At 35.9% G+C, this 20,397-nt stretch overlaps 1 protein-coding gene across 2 annotated transcripts in view; it reads right to left on the bottom strand.

Annotated features, from left to right (window-relative positions):
• Window positions 1–315: 315 nt before the first annotated feature.
• The window catches only part of LOC148951281 (PRADC1-like protein), a 43,272-nt gene continuing 23,190 nt past the window's right edge, over window positions 316–20,397 (bottom strand). For both annotated transcript variants that reach the window (XM_089090217.1, XM_089090218.1), the window contains 4 exons: window positions 17,921–18,030; window positions 15,275–15,442; window positions 5,760–5,925; window positions 316–627 (listed from right to left, as the gene is read on the bottom strand). In XM_089090217.1, the coding sequence (XP_088946343.1) occupies window positions 5,808–5,925; window positions 15,275–15,442; window positions 17,921–18,030 (396 nt within the window). In that variant the 3' untranslated portion in view covers window positions 316–627; window positions 5,760–5,807. The remainder of the gene's footprint in view (window positions 628–5,759; window positions 5,926–15,274; window positions 15,443–17,920; window positions 18,031–20,397) is intronic.

Genomic DNA, 20,397 nt, shown 5'->3' with positions numbered 1-20,397 from the left:
AGACTGTAGAATAGTCAGTGTTGAAAAGAGAAGGGAAGGTGTAAACACATAAATGCCTTACTTGGCTTTAGTTTGGACTATAGATTCATTCCTAAAAGTTTCATTTACCTAGCATACCGTTCTGAGTAAGCAAAAAGCTGTTTTTCTGCATATTCACTTACATTTACTGTATTTTGTCACTTACATTACTGTATTTATGTGTCCTTTGGCGTCCAGATGATTCAAGCATGTTTATGAAATGCTGTTATACAACTGGAAATTCATTACACGACCATAGTTCCTAATAACTGAAAAAAGAAAGAAAAAAAATTCCACAAAAAAAAATTTATTGAAAGGATTGAAAGACAAATTGAGGCAATTTAATTACATCGCAAAATCAATACACCACTCTCACTCTAAATTATTCAATTCCCATATATAATGAACAATATCCACCAGACTAGCAACAGTAATAGACTGAACCTCAAAATTTACAAATCAAAATTTTAATTCTCACAATTTGTGAAATTATTATCTCCCATAATTTCCAATCCTTGAAGCTCCAGAATTCCAATACTATACCATATTCTTCTCCATCTGAATTTTGGACTAATTCTATTGGCACAGCATGTAAGCAGAATCAATTTCCTGCAAATAGAATTAAGGAATTGATTATAACTGCGAATTTCTATACATGCAATATGTATAGAATCTATACATGTAATATATATATATATATATATATATATATATATATATATATATATATATATATATATATTACATGTAGATTAGAGGTCGTACAATTTACCAAGCGACAGTAATCCAGGGTTGGATACCGCCTCTTTTCTCCTCCACTGGTAGGCACGTTCCTGAGCATGTTAATACGTTGATTCTTTGTGAGAATTTCAAATTCGAGTAACATTTCAGTAAAAATAAAAACTAAGCATATAAAAAATTGCACCATGATAAATTATGCAAGAACTCTGATTGCGTAATTAGATGTCGATGCAAGTGGCAAAGGCCTAACAGAAATCTATTCGTTTATGCTTATTGTTATTTGCCAACCGCCTATTTTGAAATTTTATTTTATGATGGAAATACGTTAAATCGTTAAAATTAAGGTGTAAAAGAAGCTGAAGAGGTGGATTGTTGTAAATAGCTCCTGGCTATCTAGGATAGGCCATTTGTATGCTACTTATTCTTGAATATTGAACCTAGATTGGAAAAACTTTTTTCTGTAAACAGCTCTCACAACTCAAATTACAATAGGAAAATTTTGGGTTGCTAAAACAAGCCCCCCCCCCCCCAGAAAAAACCTATTGAAATCAATCATTAAGGTCCTCAGGTTTTATCATACAATTATATTATAAGTGTTCTGTGAATAATTGATTTTCGGATGTTGAGTTTAACTCTCCCTGGCCTTGGAGGGTCTCATATCGAGTGTTAAGAGCCAGAAATTTGAAAACTAAACAAGAGAGCGTTGAAAAAATTCTTTTAATTCTGATGTGCCTAATTTGGGAAAGTGATAGCAAGAATCTCAGGAGGTGTATACTCCACATTCAGGAAGTACTGGGAAAGGGGCTAATTGGGACTTTCGGGGGGAAAGATCAACAAGAAACTTGCGAGACGTGCCGAATCTGCTAGAAAAATGGAGATGTCTTGTCTGAAAAAGACATTTCGAAAATGCTCCCTAGCTAGATTTTGTTAATTTGAGTACATTTACATCAGAATAAGTGAAGTCTGAGCGTAGCTACCTATTAGATACTAAAAATAGTCAAAATTTCACCTAATGGTTTGAAGGAGGTCAACCTAGAATATTTTGAAAATAACCATGTTTAGAATGTCAAGATTTCTAGGTTTGTCCCATAAGTTAATCATACATAACGTATTAATATTAACATCATAGTTTTTAAACATGTAGGTTCCTTCGATTCAAGGAAATTACTTTTAGTTATTCCCAAAAAACTTGTTTGTACCCACAATTTTGTTAGAGATGGTTTACTGTTCTTTTGTTTTGTATTAACTTGCTTTGAAAGAATTGATCAAACAAAAATACTCAACGAATATGGATTTTAAAGCTGTAAATTTACTAATTTTTCTAGCATTTCCTTTTTCAAAAAGAAAAATAAAGCATTATAACTTGCAAAAGAACAAGTTGGGTGATATTTAATACAATTTCGTAACGTGAAAGTCTTGTAGGGTAGGTTTCAAGTCGCTTCTTTTCTTCTCCACTGGTAGGCACGTTCCAGAGCATGTTAGTAATTAATTCTTTGTGCGAATTTCAAATTCAAGCAACATTTCGAATAAAGATAAAAACCGGCACTGGTATCTCAAGCGACAAAAAGCCGATCTATAGACTCAGCAACTTCAGAAACATTGGAACTTCTAGCCAAATGAAACAGGAAAAACATACAGTTTCCATCCTTTGTTATCTTTCACCCTTCGGGTCCCATAGATTCCTGAAACAAACTTCTCTATTTTACTAGGAGAAATTTGGGACCTCAAAAGCTCAATGTCGGTGATCAAACAGTACATTAGAAGAATTATAATAAATGTGATGCTGATTTGTATATGGCCACTGTCTCCTCTATCCTTTCCCGCATCAAAGTGTAGTTCCACTTACTCTGCTCCAGCCCTCCCAAAACATCTGCCACAATTTATCTTAACAATTGCTACCATCAAATTGTTCATGCCATGTAAGTTGCAGTCCCTACTAGGTGTGTCAAGATTGGCACAGAAAAACCGAGATGGTCTATATTTGTCGAGCTTCAGACAGCAAAGCAGCACGCAAAACTGTGGCTGAGCATTTAGATTGCATGTGGAAGACCTGTACAAGAGAATGTATTTGAGTTGAAACGGAGCACTAAACGCAAACCTAAAGCTGAGCTGAAAAAAATACCGTATTATTGGACAACATTTCAACCGAAATAAGCCATCGTGACAAAATATAATCCTAACTGATGGAAGTTCATCTAGTTCTTCTCTGACTATGGACGATTAGGATTTTTATTATACGTCAGTCTACGGAATCAAAAATCTTACCACAAGCAGTTAGGTTTTTAGCTGGTTTGGACGTTTTTAGGGATAGGATTGCGGTGTCGCCATATCACTAAAACAGACTAACATTGCCGTGAGAAAAGCTCTGTCTAAAGCTAAGAACAGGACAGACGCTGAGGGCTTTTCAACGATGCACCTCAAAACCTGATTGTTTCTATTCTCAATCTTTAACTTCTTTTCCAGATGTGCATCACCCGGGGGAATTATTCGCAACAATTTCCTAAAAGGAATTATAACACCGATTGAAAAAGGAAAAATACTCCAATGGCCCTATCAGTGTATATTGCATTTTGTGTGAAGTATTTGAATATGCTATTTTTCCGAGCTATACATCGGACGTTTTGGAGATAAGCATGCAATCTTTTGACGCTCTTTTGCACAGCGGCGTAAATGTCAGTATCGCCAGAATTATAACATTTTGGTACGCAAATTCGACAGTATCTGTCAAATGGAGAGCAAGATAACCTGAATAGACTGCAAAGTGAATTTTGGTCTATCGGATGTTTTCTAAGTTCAACACAGCTCAAAGTGACAGTTTTACCCTTGTAAATTATTCGGTTCCTGCTGTGTCATACTTGAAATATCTCGGCTTAATGATTTCAGAAACGCTTCACAAAACCAGGCAAACCGTTGTGAAGGACACAACCTCCGTTATTATATGTGCTTACAGGAATGTTGTTGAAAATCGGGGGCGGTACTCCAGGATGTCGTTGCTTCAATTTATCTTCTGTGTCCCAACCCCACGTTATTTACCTCGCCAGTGCGCCTAATCTACTTACCGAGAATGCCACCGGTAAAATCAATAAATGCTATTTTAGATTAGCAAAGTTTCTATTGTTTATTCCTAAGCGGCACCAAAATTCTCGTCACGGAAAGTTTGTAATATGAATCCAATCAAAGAGTGGTCGTCAATTTTTTTTTTTATAAAATGTGTCGAAATGCCAGTTCTTTAAACCTGCCAAGGTAGAAAAGTGTGTGTCTTCAGGAATGAGAACGTTACTACACCTCCTTGTAGCTAGTATGTGGGAAAATTAAAAGTGATCCTTATGTGTATTTTATGGGCTCCTAAGCACCATTCCGATGTACTGATATGTGGTATACAGTGGGAAGAGAAGAGAGAACCCTACTGCAAGACGATGCTATATAAAATAACTATGAGAGGTGGTGTGACCTCAATTTGAGGTTCTCATTTCGAGAATATCGAAGACGTCACAGGAATTACGAGTCCTTCTGGAAGTCCAACATCTCAGGCTTAGTTCAAACAATTTGTAACATGCCTAAACCTCTGCTAAGAAGTTGACAGTGGGAAGGAGGAGCCGTTGGGGGTGAAGGACCTGTTTTAGTTCTCCAGTCATACATACCTAACATACTTGCACGGTTCTTGTCAGAAGAAGTAGCAACTTTTCTGACTTTTTGCTGAAAAACTGTTTTTTTTGTGTGGGGGGGGGGGGGGATCGCGAGAATTTTATACAGTTGACTCTTACCGTCCTTACGCTAGCAAGTTTAAAAGTTTCGGAAATCCCCAACTAATGAATTCCGAAGCCTAGTAGCGCTCAGACTGTAAAAGCTAAATGAATAAGTCGAGCTTGGACTTCATTATTTAACACATAGTCATGAAGTAGCAAGAGGCGGTTTTAGGGGGGGGTAGAGGGAGTACTTGCCACGGGCACAGAAATTTTTGGAGTGAAAAATATTAAATAAATAACTAACAGTTATGATTATTTTGTAAGTTTGAATTTTTATTAAAACAAAGTAGAGGGTGGAGTTGGAAACAATAATAAGCAAATTGAATCAAAAATTTTTATTTTCCCCGTATCGTCATCACCATTACTTGAAATAAAACTTAATAGACCGAATTAATTAATTGTAATGTTCTTAGAATTAATTGTGCAATTCGGAGATTAATAGGTCTTCACAAACGTAAGAGCTATCAAATGTTATTAGCGATTGCACCGTTGGTGGCCAGTAATGAGCGGTCGTTTAGTAAACTTAAATTAATATTAACGTACGTACGGCACATCAGATCGACTATAGGCCAGGGGTGACTAAATGATTTAGTGTTAATGAGCGTAGAATGAGAAGAATTAGAAGCAATCAATTGGGCCAAGGTAATTAATACTTTTGCAGAGGCTAAAAAGAAATCGGATTTAAATAAATAGAAATTTTATTAATAAATGAAAATTTCGCTAAAATTTGGCATGAAAATTTTTGGGAGACAGAGGAGGGCTCTAATCCAGATTTTGCCCCGGGCCCAAAAGAGGCCAGAATCACCACTGGAAGCAGCTCCTTCCTGCACCGAGTCATGTTACATCTTCGACTTAGCTTGTTTTTGAACCACGTTACTAAAATCCTGCAGCTTGGGTTTAGCCTATTTCGCATCTAACAAGTCTGCAGTTTGAACTTAGCTCTTTTGGCACCAAGGTAGAATTTATTTTGCACCAAGTTTTGACAGACTTCCGAATCACCCTCCATTTAGCTAGATTCAAGTTTAAACAAGGTGCAATAATTCTACCTTTCTGCAAAAACTTAGGCCATAGAGAGGGGAGGGAGTGTTAGAGTGGTGTTGATCCTAATTGGTGCCTCCAATCCTACATGTTTAAATTCCTTGCATGGATCTGGGCTACCAAAAAAGCTAATTAAATGCACATTCAAGCAATAACAAGCAAGCAATAAACTTGAAAAAAAAAACAATTAAAATAACTTATTTACCTGTTACTTACTTTGTTTTAAGGAAATCACAAGGTATATCATCGTCACAGCAATTTAGACTACCAGACTAGCCACGGAGTGAACCTCACCTTGGTTCCATACTTTGTTATGTTGACAGGGATGTTTATGATGGCATGCGGAAGTTGTAGCCTTTCTAGTGTCCGCTTAATCATAACCCTGCAGAGAAAAAGGCTTTAAACGTTAATAATCTAAAACAACGGCAATTTTTTTCAGACTCGTACCTAAGATTTTCATTAGGAATACGAAGAAATAGAATCAGTAAAATCCCTTTATGGGAAGTAGGGGAGGGAGGGGGGCGGTTGTTCGACTACAGAAAAGTTCTTTGTTTACGTCTCTTTTAGAGATTAAACAGCCAAGATATGCATATTTTAAATACATTCTTATATATTTTTTAAGACATTAGATTAAGCCACCATATCCCATTTTTGTCTAGCTTCAATCATTCATGGCTCTTGATTTCCTTAAAATAAGAACTTTTTAATTCTATTTTTTAATAAGATCAATTGTCTAGCACAATCTAACTGATTTCAATGGATAAAAAATACAAAATTGATTTAATTTGTCCATGCCGTACATCCTGGAGCCAGGTTCTTGGGCTACATAGAAGAGTGGTTAAGATGGTAGATTTCTTTATTACAAATGGTGTAAACATTTTTTTTTGTTTTGTTCATGGATAAATAAATACAATATTAAAATATTTCAGAGTGTATTCAGCAGAAAAAAAACCACGCACATTATATACTCTCATTAAATGATGACTCCAAAGTTTACAGTTTAGATCAGATTGTTGTGAATCAGGTGCTTGCTAATTCTGTAAATTGATTTAATTAACACCACTACAAAACGTTGACTTAATAAAGATCTACGTGTTTCCATGCATTCACGCCCCTAGGCCTCGCCATATAGAAAAGATGGCTGCAGATGGTTAGTGGTGGGCTAATTCGGCGGCAAACTGTGAGTCCTGGTACACTAATTACAAGATAAAAGTTTTCGAAGGGAGTGCAACCGCACTTTCAACTCCCGTTTCTGCCCCCTGGCACCTCCATATTGGATCAGATTAAAATTTCAAAACAGCTATTGTAACCAACCGGTCAAAGAGTTAAAATGTTTGCCTCAGGGGGGGGAGACATGATTAGTGAAACCCAGGTACAAGGGCCAAAAATTTATGCAAACAGCCCATTAAAAAAAAATTCACAAGACATGTTGCAGTTCGTTGAAATCTGTGGTGGTAAGCAATGGAAGTAATTTGTCTTTATATAAGTGGTTACGCTGCGATTATAAATAAAATGCAATGCAATAGGGACTTCCATGAATACAGACATACCTCATTCCGTCATTACGTCAAATAAATTCATGTCCTGTTTTGTTGTAACTGTTAATCTACTTAAATAAATGAGGATAATACGTTTCCAGTTTTTTACATTTTTATAAGCTTTCAGGACCACATACCCATTTGCGGAAAAAAAAAATACTCTTCTGCACAGCAGTATATTCTCAGACACAGGGAGATTTTATACATGGCTTTTAAATAGTTTGTTGTTTTTTCCACACATTTGTTGTTTTTCCACACAAGGCAGCCAAACTGATTGGCTTTCATTCCTGGTAAAAAAAAGAAGAAGAAAAATAAACAAGCTTCTGTGACTATCCTTCTTGGGAAAGGTAAGAAATTTCGTATTTTTTAGAAAGAGAGCCGATTCCTCCACTTTATCTTAAACTAGTACTGCTTCACTTTCAATTTAGAAACTGCCAATAGGATCCTGGTGTTACATCATTTTCTTTCTTTTTTTTCTATTCTAATACTGAGAGGATTTTCCAAGAAAATGTTTAGAATTCTTTAACGATCTGATTTTCATCTTTGAAAACCTTCGAAGTTTTTCGAACCCTTTGGCAATTATCTTCCTACCATTCGCTGTTCTCCTCTTTTTTCAAATTTTTGAGGATTTGGGCTGAAAATAACCATGACCAGATGAAAAATTTTGGAAAAGCATGGCTTTACAGTCAACTTAAATATGCACAGTGGAACTATAAAAACAAAGTAAATTAGATTTACATTGCTTCAGAAACGTGGAGTGTTGCAACAAGCGTTGGTTGGCCTCGCCAACTAATGTGTTACAGGAGCAACCCTTTTGTCTTGTTCGCTGGCTACCGATTAAAAATCATAGCTGTAAATTCGTCAAAACATTTAAAATGGTGTGTTCCAAAAAGAATATATTTTTTAACCAGAAAAATGATGACTCGTTTATTAAATGCGATCTCAGAATACGCGCTTTCTGCTTAAAATAAGCCTTATTCTCTGTTTCCTAACTCCTAATCAATGCTTTTATTTTTAAAAGTATACTATATACACAAGGTATCTTCGCCCCAAAACAATGAGACTTTCATCTATTTCACATTTATTTGATGGTAAGAACAATTTCGTTCCAGAGACAGATTTGTCTTAGGCTCAAATGCACATCAGAAATGAACCATATGTATTTAACACGACTATCTAACCCAGTGGTTCCAAAACCCTTTTAGACCACAAACTCCTTTTCATTGTCAGAACTTGTCCACTGGCCTGCCTCAAAACATTCCCACGGACCCTGGGTGATCAACCACATAAATGCACAATAGAAAAGGTAAAAATTTACCTTGATGTCTTGAATAGTAAATGATGACGCAAAATCTAAACATAAAAAAAAACCTTCGTTGAAGAAGTATTTATTTAAAATTGCTACTTTTGCTTTAAAATACAATAAAAATCAATGACTTGGTTGAATCTGACGATATGTCATGACTGTATTTATATCCGACTTAATGTAGGTGAGTAGCAACCGTAACTCCCCACGAGTACTAACTTATAGTTAGTTTCTTTCTTTGAAACGAGACTCACAACGACACTGAATCAACATTCTACAAAATACAAAGACGAAAAGTAACCAAACGACTTCGGTACAATTAACCTTAATATTCAATATAAAATTGAGATCTATTTTTGTGACCTGAAATTGTCAAATCCTCGTTTCAGTATTAGTTTTAGCTCTTCATTCGTGGATGATTCAATAAATTGCTCCTTTTTTAATATGTGTTCATCAGCATTTGCCTCCGAAATTATCTAAGCGAAGAATGTCTTCTAATCTTTGGTTAAGGTCCAAATGTAGCACCGTTATGTGTTTACAATAAGCAAACAAATGTTCATCTCTATTTGGCAATTTTGAAAGATTTAGAAACTGAGAACATTCTCCTATTCCCAAATTTTGTCCGTACAGCAAACATTTTTTAAGAAAGGCAGAGATTACACTTCTGGTTTTGATTAAATTTAAAGGGTCACCTTGTAGTTTCAAACTAGTCTCGTTAAATCTGGCAAATCAATCAGTAACACGAACGATGTCAATTCGGAAATAATTCAATTGTGCCGAAAGATTGTCTTTACCCCCCCCCCCCGAAAATCGAACACCGAACCAAAGAGGAAATAGAGGTGATCTAAATTTATCAACTTTCAGATAATCAAAGTGCTTCTGTGTTAAGTAGCAAACAATCATCATCATTTCCCAAACAAAGTTGAGCCAATAATCTCTTATTTAAGGCATTTCTTTTGATTTTATAAACTGCTCTAATGACATTATTTTGTGACCATGCAAGTATTCTTGCGACCAAATGAAGTTGATGAATGATACCATGCACCGATAATACATTCTTTATAACTTGTTTTTAGTATGCCAGAAAGTCATCAGTTTCCAAATATTTGGCAAATAACAAATCTTGGGAATTTTTTCTTCTTTTGAAAGTCTCCATAATCTGAAAGCAAAGCTTTGTTTCCTGGTAATGCTGACTCTTCAAACTGTATCGAGAATTCGGAATGCGTTTTGCTGTCACATGAAAAGCACTTCTACTCTTCTATACTCTTAGCCATTTGGTCGATCTTTCATCGTACAGTATTATTACTCAGTGGAATTTTTTTTACAATACTGAAGGGTGGTTTGTGCAACACGGTGTGTATTGCCTCAGTTACAGTTTTTAGAACAAGTTTTGCGCCAACAGTGTGCAACTTGCTAGACTGCGATCATCAAAGAAATATTATGAAAGGCACGCAGTCCATCATCTTTTCTCTTAGATGTTACCCCTATGGGTTATTGCAATGTTGGTGTTTTCAGATATATTTCTTTGGTTGTTTGAATAAGCGTTAAATTCTTGTCTTTTTTGTTGCTATGGAGCCTTATTAAATGTTCCTTAAGCTTAGAAGGCTTCATCGATTCGTTTAACAACGTCGTACTACATAAAACATAGAGAGGTAGATAACTATTTCTTGTTGACGATATAAAGCCATATTCCATACATCGAATACCTTATTGTCTCCATTTTTTCTTCGGCTCATTCATTCTGTCATCTGAAAAATGGGATACAAAAAGATATAGGAGAATATACAGTTTGAGGAAAATAAAGATTTTTATCTAATTTGGGTATTAACGCCTCATATACAAAATACTTCATATAAGAACTTTTAGTTGCCAGCAACTAAAAATAAAAAAAGATCGCGCTACTATTTATGAAATTATAAAATCATAAGTTTGTATATAACAAACCTCAGTTTATAAAATAAAAACCTTACATATTCTTCAAAAAGTGATCCATTTACTTTTCCCTGAATATATTTATCACACCTTTGAGTTACCCTTATAAAAAGATCATATGCAATTCGCTATTTATATATATAACAAACAAAACATTTTTTTTATACGAGGCATTAATACTTAATTAGATAAAATTCAGGCGAGTGAATTTTTTTTTCAAGCCGCATGTCATTAATAATAACAATAGTAAATAGTTTAGACAGGATATAACAAATAACAACACAGTAATTCCAAACTTTCACAGAAGTAAACAAAATAAACGAAAATAGAAAGCTACAGCTTTTAGGGTTTATTATATGAAATTATTAAACCTATTGCGTCTAATTGCTTCTACAGAATCATCAATATATATATTCTTTGAAAAACACATTCTTGTTGAAAAATCTTTCAATCCCATCTCAAGCTCTAATAAAAGAGAAATCTTTAATGAATGTTACTGATACGTAATTTTTTTAATCAACTTAAAGAAGAGTTTGACTTTGTTGAAATAACTTTAAATTTAAGTGATATTTAAATTCAAGTTTATCCAGTTGTATTGAAATATACTCACATAAGGAAAGTAAGCTACCACTTTGAGAACCACGGATCTAACCCCTCCCCCTGTCTTCGAAAGTGTGATTGCGATTCTTGCTTACAAGTCATTCTCCGTGATAGAGATGAAAACCAAATGTTTTTAAGACTCAAATTTATGTCAATAAAAAAATGACAGATAGACATAGACCAACCAGCGAAAGTTATCATCGCTATGATGACCATGGTTTAATATCCGAATGCTTCCTCAAAACATAAAACTTATATCGACCCTGACACAGAAAATTTTGAAAATAGTGATTAGATGAAAAATTAAATATGGCAACGTGAAAGTTTCCAACATAGCAGATGATGTACGATATTGTACTGTGGAATAGTGGTAAAAACTTGACATAATGCTCCAAGTACAACAAGTTTTCAACTTGATGTAGATGCTGCCCTAAGTTATTCAGACAACTTTCCCTTGTTATAAACCACGTCAATTCAAATTTAATGCACAACTTTATTGGCCCAGTAGCAAAATGTCTGCTTCGAATATTAAAAAATGAATTTCCAAAATAAGCATTTTAAAATAGGGGTCGGCACCGTTTCTGTTTCTGTCGTCGTTTTCTGGTGTTTTTTTTGAGAAAACAGAAAACAGCCGCTTTTTCAATACTGTTTTTGTTTCTGTTCTGTTTTTCTTTCTTACCGTTTTACCGTTTCTGTTTTTTCTTAAACCCGTTTTTCTCCCTGTTTTGGTTGCAAGTAGCACCTTATCGCAATCTTGCGACTTTTGTTGGATTTTGATACTTGCCATATGGGGAGTCTGGATTCTTGCTAGTCACGAATCAAAACAAAATCCAAGCGCGCAGGGTGAGTTTCGTCAGTCTAGAAAACTTCTATGAATGAAAAACAGCTTGCAATCAGAGAAATTTAAGTAAGTAGAAATTTTTGGTAATGTAGCTACATAGATATATATAGCTATACTTATAATTTGCCCCTCCCCTTCCTAATGTGCAAATATAAAACCCAAATTATGCGTTTTCAAGGTATTTTGCCATGATTCACTCTTGTTTCAACCCGTGTAACTGTAAATTGAATTAACGCCGACGAAACACATGAGATGTAAACAATTCGTGCTAAATGTTTTTGGAAATTAGCAGGGGGAGGGGGGGGGGGGGTAAAGTATAGTGGAATCGCTTTCAATATTTGGTAAATAATTTTTGTATATTATGAAACTTTAGTGCCCCCCCCCCAGATGACAGACTGTAAAATTTTTGACCCAGTTTTATTCTGGGTTAACTTTGGAGGGGGCTCATTCGATTGGAAATCAAAGTTCTATTGCACTTGTTAAGAGTCAAAAGTGACCGGAAGGCAACTAGACCCCAAGGCCCCTTTTCCCCCAAATGCATCTGATTAAAATTTTGAAATAGCAATTCTGTCAAAAACAGTCCAAAGATCAAAAACTATGTCTTCAGGGTTGACGCCCCCTCTTCTAGAGCTCAGGGCAAGGACTGTAAGTTATGCAAGTTGTCCATTGTTAATATATTGGGTTTTTATTGGAAAAGAGGGCATTTTTGATCATGGGTTTCTAAAGAGGCTTAGGGTAATAAATTGGAACTCTAAATAAATGTTGGAAGGATGAGAAACACAATTAAAACAAACTATATGCTTGCTTGTTGTGAAAAGGTAATATCAGCAATATCCAAGGAACCACTGAGGGCATCAAGTTGAAACTTTCAGGGCATGTTGAGAAGCATATGAAAAGGTGGTCGCATGGGCAACCAGTTCCCCTCCCATAGCCCTTTAGCTATCCTCCCCCCAAGGATATCTGATCAAAATTTTGGAATAGCCATCTTGTTCAAAATAGTCGAAAAGCCAAATAACTGTGCTTCCAGGGATGACAAAACCCCCTAAAGCCCATGAGGCAAAGGTTGTATGTTATGCAAGTTGCCTATTATTTATATATAAGATTGATTTTATATATATATATATAATGGTCCTAGGTTTAATATACTACTCTTCACAACAGCCGGCTTTTATGACCCTGTAATTTACGAAAAAAAATAGCGATATAGACAGAGATTTAGCTCATCAATCCGTCTCTTCACTTCTCCAGCAGTTCATTTCCGAGCAGAAAAGCAGAGAAGAACTCATTCAAATCCAATCGAACTCCGCATCTTTCTCAATTGACGTCGTTCTCTTTCCTATCAAAACAGAAAGTAACCAAAATGCATCACCGAGTCCACGTCAAGAAGACAGCTTGTTTGCTTTGAGCAAGTTTCTCGAAACGACTGGGCTTCGGATGAAATCTTCAAGTCAAAATGCTAACAATATAAGCACTGCTCACGTAGCAGCAAACACTATTAGGGCATATGAGGAGAGAGTTCCATTGTTCTTGAGTGAGAGACGAAGATCAGGAAAAAATAATTCTGATCTGCTAGAATTTTGGACTGACTACTTCTACACTTGCCCAGAGTTAAGAGAAATTGCATGCATGCATCTCGCAGTGCCTGCAACTTTAGTACCGAGTGAGAGTACATTTAATATTACTGGGTACTTTACGCGAAAGCGGTGCTCACGAATGATTGCAAAGTCACTTGAACTTTGAATGTTTTTAAGTGATAAATTTTGATTTATATAGCCTTTTCGAATATTTCTCAATGTTCAATATATTCTCATAAACCTAAACGGCTAAAAAAAAAACAGAAATATCTATTAAAAAGACCTTAAAAAAGAAAAAACAGGCAATTTCTGTTTTTCGATAAAAAACGGACAGAGAAACGGATTTCCGTTTTTTTTTTCCGTTGCATTATTGCAGTTCAAATGAAGTGCTTTATGCCTAATTGCAAGTTGAAAAGTTCTCCTCCTAAGGAAGAGGGTTGTTGATAGGGCAAGTGGCACATTAGGATCTTCAAGTCATACAGGCTGATAATCCTTACCTAATTACGCTTCAAAAAGGCGCGACATGCCAAACATTCTACAAGAAAGCTAGTGTATATAGCTGTGGGGTTTATAATGATCTTATAATGATCACTTATGCCTACAAGCACGAAATGAAATCCTAAGAAGATCATATCATAAGAATCCACACACACACACACATAATAAAGAGACGCGTTTTGGTCGATTTAGGAAGCAGTAAAAGGCGACAGACTGTAAGGTAGTACAGCAATGTTTGGATCTGAAAAATTTTGGATCGATTAGCCTGGAATTGAGTGCATCAGATTGGTCCCTTCTACGGTAGCTTGCCGTGAAAGTGGCAGCAAAATAATAGGAATCGCATGGAATTTTCTAGGCAGGTACCTATTCCCCATGAGACTTGTCCAAAGAAGCTTTACCCCGCTGATGATCTTTACGGTCCAGGTCTTAGTAGGCTTCAAAATTTCATAGTTCAGAGCGCCCCCAACTTTTGAAACTTTGATGCCTGATAGTGCCTGGACCGTAGAGACCAGTGATCTAACATTTTTGGGATTTATAATGTTCAGTCGGAATTTAAAGCTTCCGTACTAAAGTTTGGAGAAAACCACCTTTGGAAGTCATCATTCTTATTTCCTGCTGTTTAAAGTATTGACCCCATAAAGCTTGAGCCAACAGGTGTTTCAGTGGCCAGTGGACACTTTGTGCCTCCAATCATACATATAAAGAATCACTGCATGACTCCAGCCGAAGCAAGATGCAAAATTATCACCTTTATGCTAAAATTTGGAAGTCAGAACAGAGAAAGGCCAGGGGATGTTGGATCGACCTCTGGCGGACTTTGGTTCTCCAGTCATATACATTCCAAATCCTTGCGTGATTCTGGTCAAACATGGTGCAACAGGCCTAAATGTCTTTTAAAATTTTGTGGTGAGATTGGTGTTAAGGGTAGTAGAAGGACCCTCGACCCACTTTAGCTCCAATAATACAGGTCTAGTGCCAAATTTTCTGCTGGTGATGCACGAAGGAATGGCCATGGCCCGCTTTTTATCTCTAACCGTACACATTGAAAAATCTATGCGTGATTCTGTTTTAAATTAGGCACAAGATCCGACGACCAACACTTATGCTAAAAAAAATGGTATTGTTAGGAGCGGTGTAAAGCCATTGCTCGATTTTAAGCCTTCTATAATACAGAGTTAAGATGTTTCGGTAACCGATCAAATAAGGTACAGCATGTGTCCGTTTTTTCTTAAAAAAAAAACGACAGGGATTAAGGAGGGAGAGGTGTTGGAGGGGCCACGAGCTTACTTTGTGCCAATAATCATAAAAATCGAGAATCATATTGCTTTTCCGATTCAGACAATATTTAAATTCAAACAAGTGAAACCCATCCATACCGACCCCAGAAAAGAATTATACGAACCTGTTCACAAATAACTTATAAAAATAGTAATAACAATTACCCATCTTTCCCTGATATAAAAGTAACTGGAATGTCAACTTCTCTTCCTGTACCATCATCAACCATATCAACCAGATGATCATCATTCGTAAAGTCATTGTCCATTATAATGGCCGCGATGGCCCCAGACTGTTCAGCTTGGACTGCTTTTGTGACAAATGAACACTCTCTAATAAAAATTACATTATAAATAAGCGTAAGCTACGGATCATTAAGAAAAACGATTTCTTTTAGGACATGACCGATACATCAGTAGGACACTATGTCGGGTTGAGGGTCATGTCGGGTTGAGCCAGCATTCGTGAAAACATCAGACAAAAGACACGTCCATGTTGAAATTACTAGAAAACATCTTACTATACTTGGACACCAGAGCATGGGATGGTGGGTGATTCTTATCCAAAATAACATAAAATTCTCAAGAATCTATTACTTTGAATTTTATATCTTGAAGAACAGCAAAAAAAGATTCTTTCAGAGGGGGGGGGGGTACTAATCTTTGCTCAGCGTTAATAAGAGTTTAAAAATCTTGTTTTAAAAAAAGCATAATATACTCTAGGCGCTTGCTTTTAGTATTAGGCTATTGAAAACGAATCGAGACAAAAAACAAAGAAAATTTGGAATGAAAAATTATTTAAGAAACCAAAGGAGAACCAAAACCAATTATTAAGAAACCAAAGACACGTCCATGTTGAAATTACTAGAAACATCTTACTATACTTGGACACCAGAGCATGGGATGGTGGGCGATTCTTAGATGATGCAGACCCTTTACTGGAAGCAGAAAAGCCCATGTAACATAAAACAAGAATGCTGTTTCATTAGCCGAAAGAACATTAAGTACTCTGCAAAAAATAACATACTAATTTATACAGCTCTCAACAGATTTATCCTGCCGTCATATCGATGGCTTTCTGTATACAACTAAATTCTAACGAAACCCAAGCAAAAATAAAGAAAACAGACTGATTTATGAGACAACTAATTAGCCCCAAAAGTCGTAATTTTAACAGCTGCTGTTATAAAACCTTAAACTATAGCCTGCTTGTCCAGGTGATTGTTGGCCATAAGTTTTCTGCTTAAAATCTTGGTCCTCTACTGCAATTTCAGTAGCCTTTCACAAGTAAACTAAGCCCATACAATATGAAAAACCTCGGTCGGCCGTTCACCTGCAGCTGCAGTGGGCATTGTCGGTTATGAGACCACCGGAAATCTCCGTCATCCCACTATAATTCCAGTGGACTTTCCCAAAAGGCTAATCCCGAACAGTTTGAAAAACCTCGGTCGCCCTGCAAGTCCAGTGGTCATTGCTGGTCAGGATTCAACCCAAAAATCTCGGTTACCCCATTGTGATTCCAGTGGGCTTTCCCAGTAGAAAAAGCCCATACAATAGGAAAAATCTTGGTCACCCATTTGCCTCGTAGTCCATTGGACATTATTATCCATGAGTCAACCAAAAATCTTGGTCAACCCATTGTGATCTCAGTGGGCATTCCCAATAGACAAAGCCTGAACAGTTTGAAAAATATCAGTCGCCCGTTCGCCTGCAAGTTCAGTTGACATTGTTGGTTAGGATTCAACCCAAAAATCTCGGTCACCACACTGCAATTCCAGTGGGTTTTCCCAGTAGGCAAAACCCATAGAATAGGAAAAATCCCGGTAACCCGTTCGCCTGCTAGTTCAGTGAATATTGTCAGTCATGAACTTTTGAATAATATTTTGGTCTCCAATTACCTTCAAAGGGCTTACAGAACTGATAGACTGAATTGGCCTTACTACATGCCTATCTGCCTTAGGATGATAGACTATATCATAAAGAAGTGAAATTAACCATTTTCATGCAACTCTGAAAAAGTTATGCCAGCTTTGCCTCTCACAGAGAAAATCTGTCTTAACTTTACTCTAATTAGACTTTCAAGTCTTTTATCGCTTTGACCAAATTTATCAATTTGATAAATAGAAACCCTTAAGTGTTTCCGTACTCGAATTCAAGAACTAATGAACCATAATATAAACTCGAGAGAACCAGTTATTTATGTCTATCATTCAGAGAATTCTGAAATAAAAAGGAGCCCTTGATAAGAATTTCTGAATTTTGTCTATAGTCATAAAACTATCAAGACAGCTTCAATTCACATTTTCCATAGGGCAATCATGATACATCTATTTTAAAACCGAGAGAAAGAACTACTCATGGCTTTTAAGAAGAAATGTTCTTTAAATCCAAGACAGAAATTTTTCAACCCATAAACTGAAGGAATCAAAATCTTATGTTCTTCTTTAAATTTTTAAATTAATTTGCTCGCAAATAACGAATTTTTACTAGGCTCTGAAACTCATTAGCTAAGGGCCGCGGATGTTCATAGGCCATTAAAGTAGCGAAGTTCAAGGACCAGAAAAAAAATAATTTTTGGGCACAATTTTTAAGCATTTCCGACGTGATACTTAGCAATCCTTTGCCAGGGGCTACAAAACAGAACAAAATCAGTTTAAGACAAAAACTAAAAATGCCCGAAACTGTGCATTGTCAACAACACTCCAAACATTCTTTAGCCTAAGAAAATTTTCAGATAATTAACATTAAGCTGGCACAAGGAGAGGCTATGGTCTATCACTTTTAACAATGTGAATTCTTGGCCAGACTTACCCTCTCTCAATAAGAATTATGGACCCTTCAACTTCGTCTTCATTAATGTAGCGGCTGCAACCAAAGATTGGATTAACTGGAGTTAATGACGCCCCAAATATTGTGTAATTCTATAAAATATTGAAAACAAATTACTTCCTATAAGAATGAGGCACAAACACGCTTTTCCAAATTTATAAATTACAATAGTCGTTATTGTTAACAATAATTATTGGCATTACGCAAAGCTACATCCAGCAATAGGGATAAACTAGCGACAAAGCTCGAAAATGAAGTTATTAAAGATGATACTAATATACCAATAACTAAAGAAAAAGGAGCTGATTAACTTATTCAGAATCGCTATTACAACCAAGAGACGATAAGGGCAAGAGGAAAGGACAAAAAAAATTAGTGGAAGAACTAAAGAAGTTTGCGAGCTGGACGCGGGGGGGGAGGGGGTTGAAGGCACTCGGACGCGTGCCCCTCACCTGCAAAAATTTAGATGATTTTTCCTATTATTTAATGCAGCATTCACATAGTTAACTTTTTTGCACTTATATTTTAATTCGCCCTCCTCAAGCTTCAAGTTCTGAACCCCCGTCGAAATATATTCCTGCTTATATGCCGGGTTGGGTAGCAGAAAGCCAAAATAAGGGTACAAATAGTACATTAGTAGAATAATGGAAATAACACTGAAATTCCACTTAAAATGCTAGAGCGGAGAGGGAAAAATCGGGAAACAAGAAAATATTCAATTCAACATATCCCATTGTGGAAAAAGAAAAAAAAGACATATGACCCCAAACCAACACGACAACCAAAGTGAAATATTACCAAAGTTAACTCGCACGTATTTAAAGATAGGCAAGCACTTATTGACACACGTGGACTTATCCACGGGATGGGCCCAATACAAAAACAGTAAAAAAGCACCCGCTTCAAATGATAATTGACAGATATTAGATCCCAAAGTTTATGAGACTTTACGAGGATCGGGACACCCCCAAGTATCCCCATTGTCAATTATGTACGTCAATTCTCACTTATAGCTGATATTACAGGGAGTACCGAGTGCAGAGGTCTTTCTAGGGTTGAACAGGTTTTACTAGGATGATGGTACCACTTGGAGGACCTTATTTAGGGGAAATTTCGCAAGCAACGAGTTTCAATGAATAGAAGACCGTTCAAATCGCTGCTACAATATGTCGTTACTTTCTGGAAATAAGCATCTTTTCATTGATTGGCGCCAGAACCAATTCTGACAGAAAATTAAGCACTTTAGGCTAGAACGGGATCACAAGTTTTTTTTGACAAAAGTAAACAGCGAAGTTGAAACTTGAAACGAACACAAATTATTACTTCGCAGTCTATACAATATATATCTACAAACTAGCTCAAATAAACTGACTCGCGGTATTTCCCTATATTTGCAGAATTCGGAAAAAAAAACTAGCGCTTTACTGAAAATTGAGCTGGCTCAAGTTTTTTAGAGAATTTAAATTGTATACTAAAATTTGTCAATATTATAATTGGTAAAAATACTATTGACAGCCATATAAATTAGTCTTTTGTTTTCTGTAGCTTAGTTAGAGATTTTTCTACTCCTAAGAGAGCATCCTGTTTTTTCGGTGGGTTTTGTGTTTTCAATAAAGCCCTAGTTTTTCAGAATTTTAAAAAATCTAGGGAAGTATCATGAGTCAGTTCCTTTGAGCTAGATTTTCATAGACACATCCATACAAACAATGTAGATTTAAGCAGTAGCTTTTAAACAAGTCATTCAACATCTCTCTGCAATCTTGGGGTGGGTTGCTAACCATGGCAGAGAAATAAAAAAAAAATAGGAGACACATCACTAATACCCACAAACACACAAAAAAACAAAAAAAAAAAACTCTTTTTCTTGTTTTTCAAGATGGGCGGCACAAAAGCTTTAGTCAAGGTTTTTCATTTCGATCCACCACCGTTTTTGAGGGGTTACAGGCTCTTTTTCAAAATTTGTTTCCGCAATAAACTTTTACTTTTAAGATGATGATTACCATTCCTGAATCACATTCAAAAGCAAATTATGCCTCACTAGACAGTTTTTTTAAAAATAAGTTTTTAAACTTTGAATTCCTATAAATTATGGCTCACTCTTTACTATGTTGCAGCTATTGCTGCAACCATGATCTAAAATAGTACTGATAGTCAAAATCCATCAGAGTAGCAAATAGAAGACGCTGAGATAGATCCCCGCCCTTTTCCTTGGCCATTGATTTTATGATGTATGTTGGTTAGAGAATTTAAATGAGTTTTGCACTATATAATAATAATAATATAATATATATTGAAAACCCGTCGTATACAATAAATGTACAATGACAGAGTATACAAAAATACGAAAAGAGGGAACAAAACGATAATAATAACAACAAAAGCAACAACTTCTTAAATATTATACAAAATAGTAAAAAAAGTGGAAACTCAAAGATAGCATACTCAAAAATTACAAAAGA

Source organism: Artemia sp. Qi Xiang Cuo, chromosome 6 (assembly GCF_049724085.1).
Source record: "Artemia sp. Qi Xiang Cuo chromosome 6, ASM4972408v1, whole genome shotgun sequence".
In the NCBI taxonomy this organism is placed as follows: domain Eukaryota; kingdom Metazoa; phylum Arthropoda; class Branchiopoda; order Anostraca; family Artemiidae; genus Artemia; species Artemia sp. Qi Xiang Cuo.
This window is presented reverse-complemented; position numbering and strand designations above follow the sequence as displayed.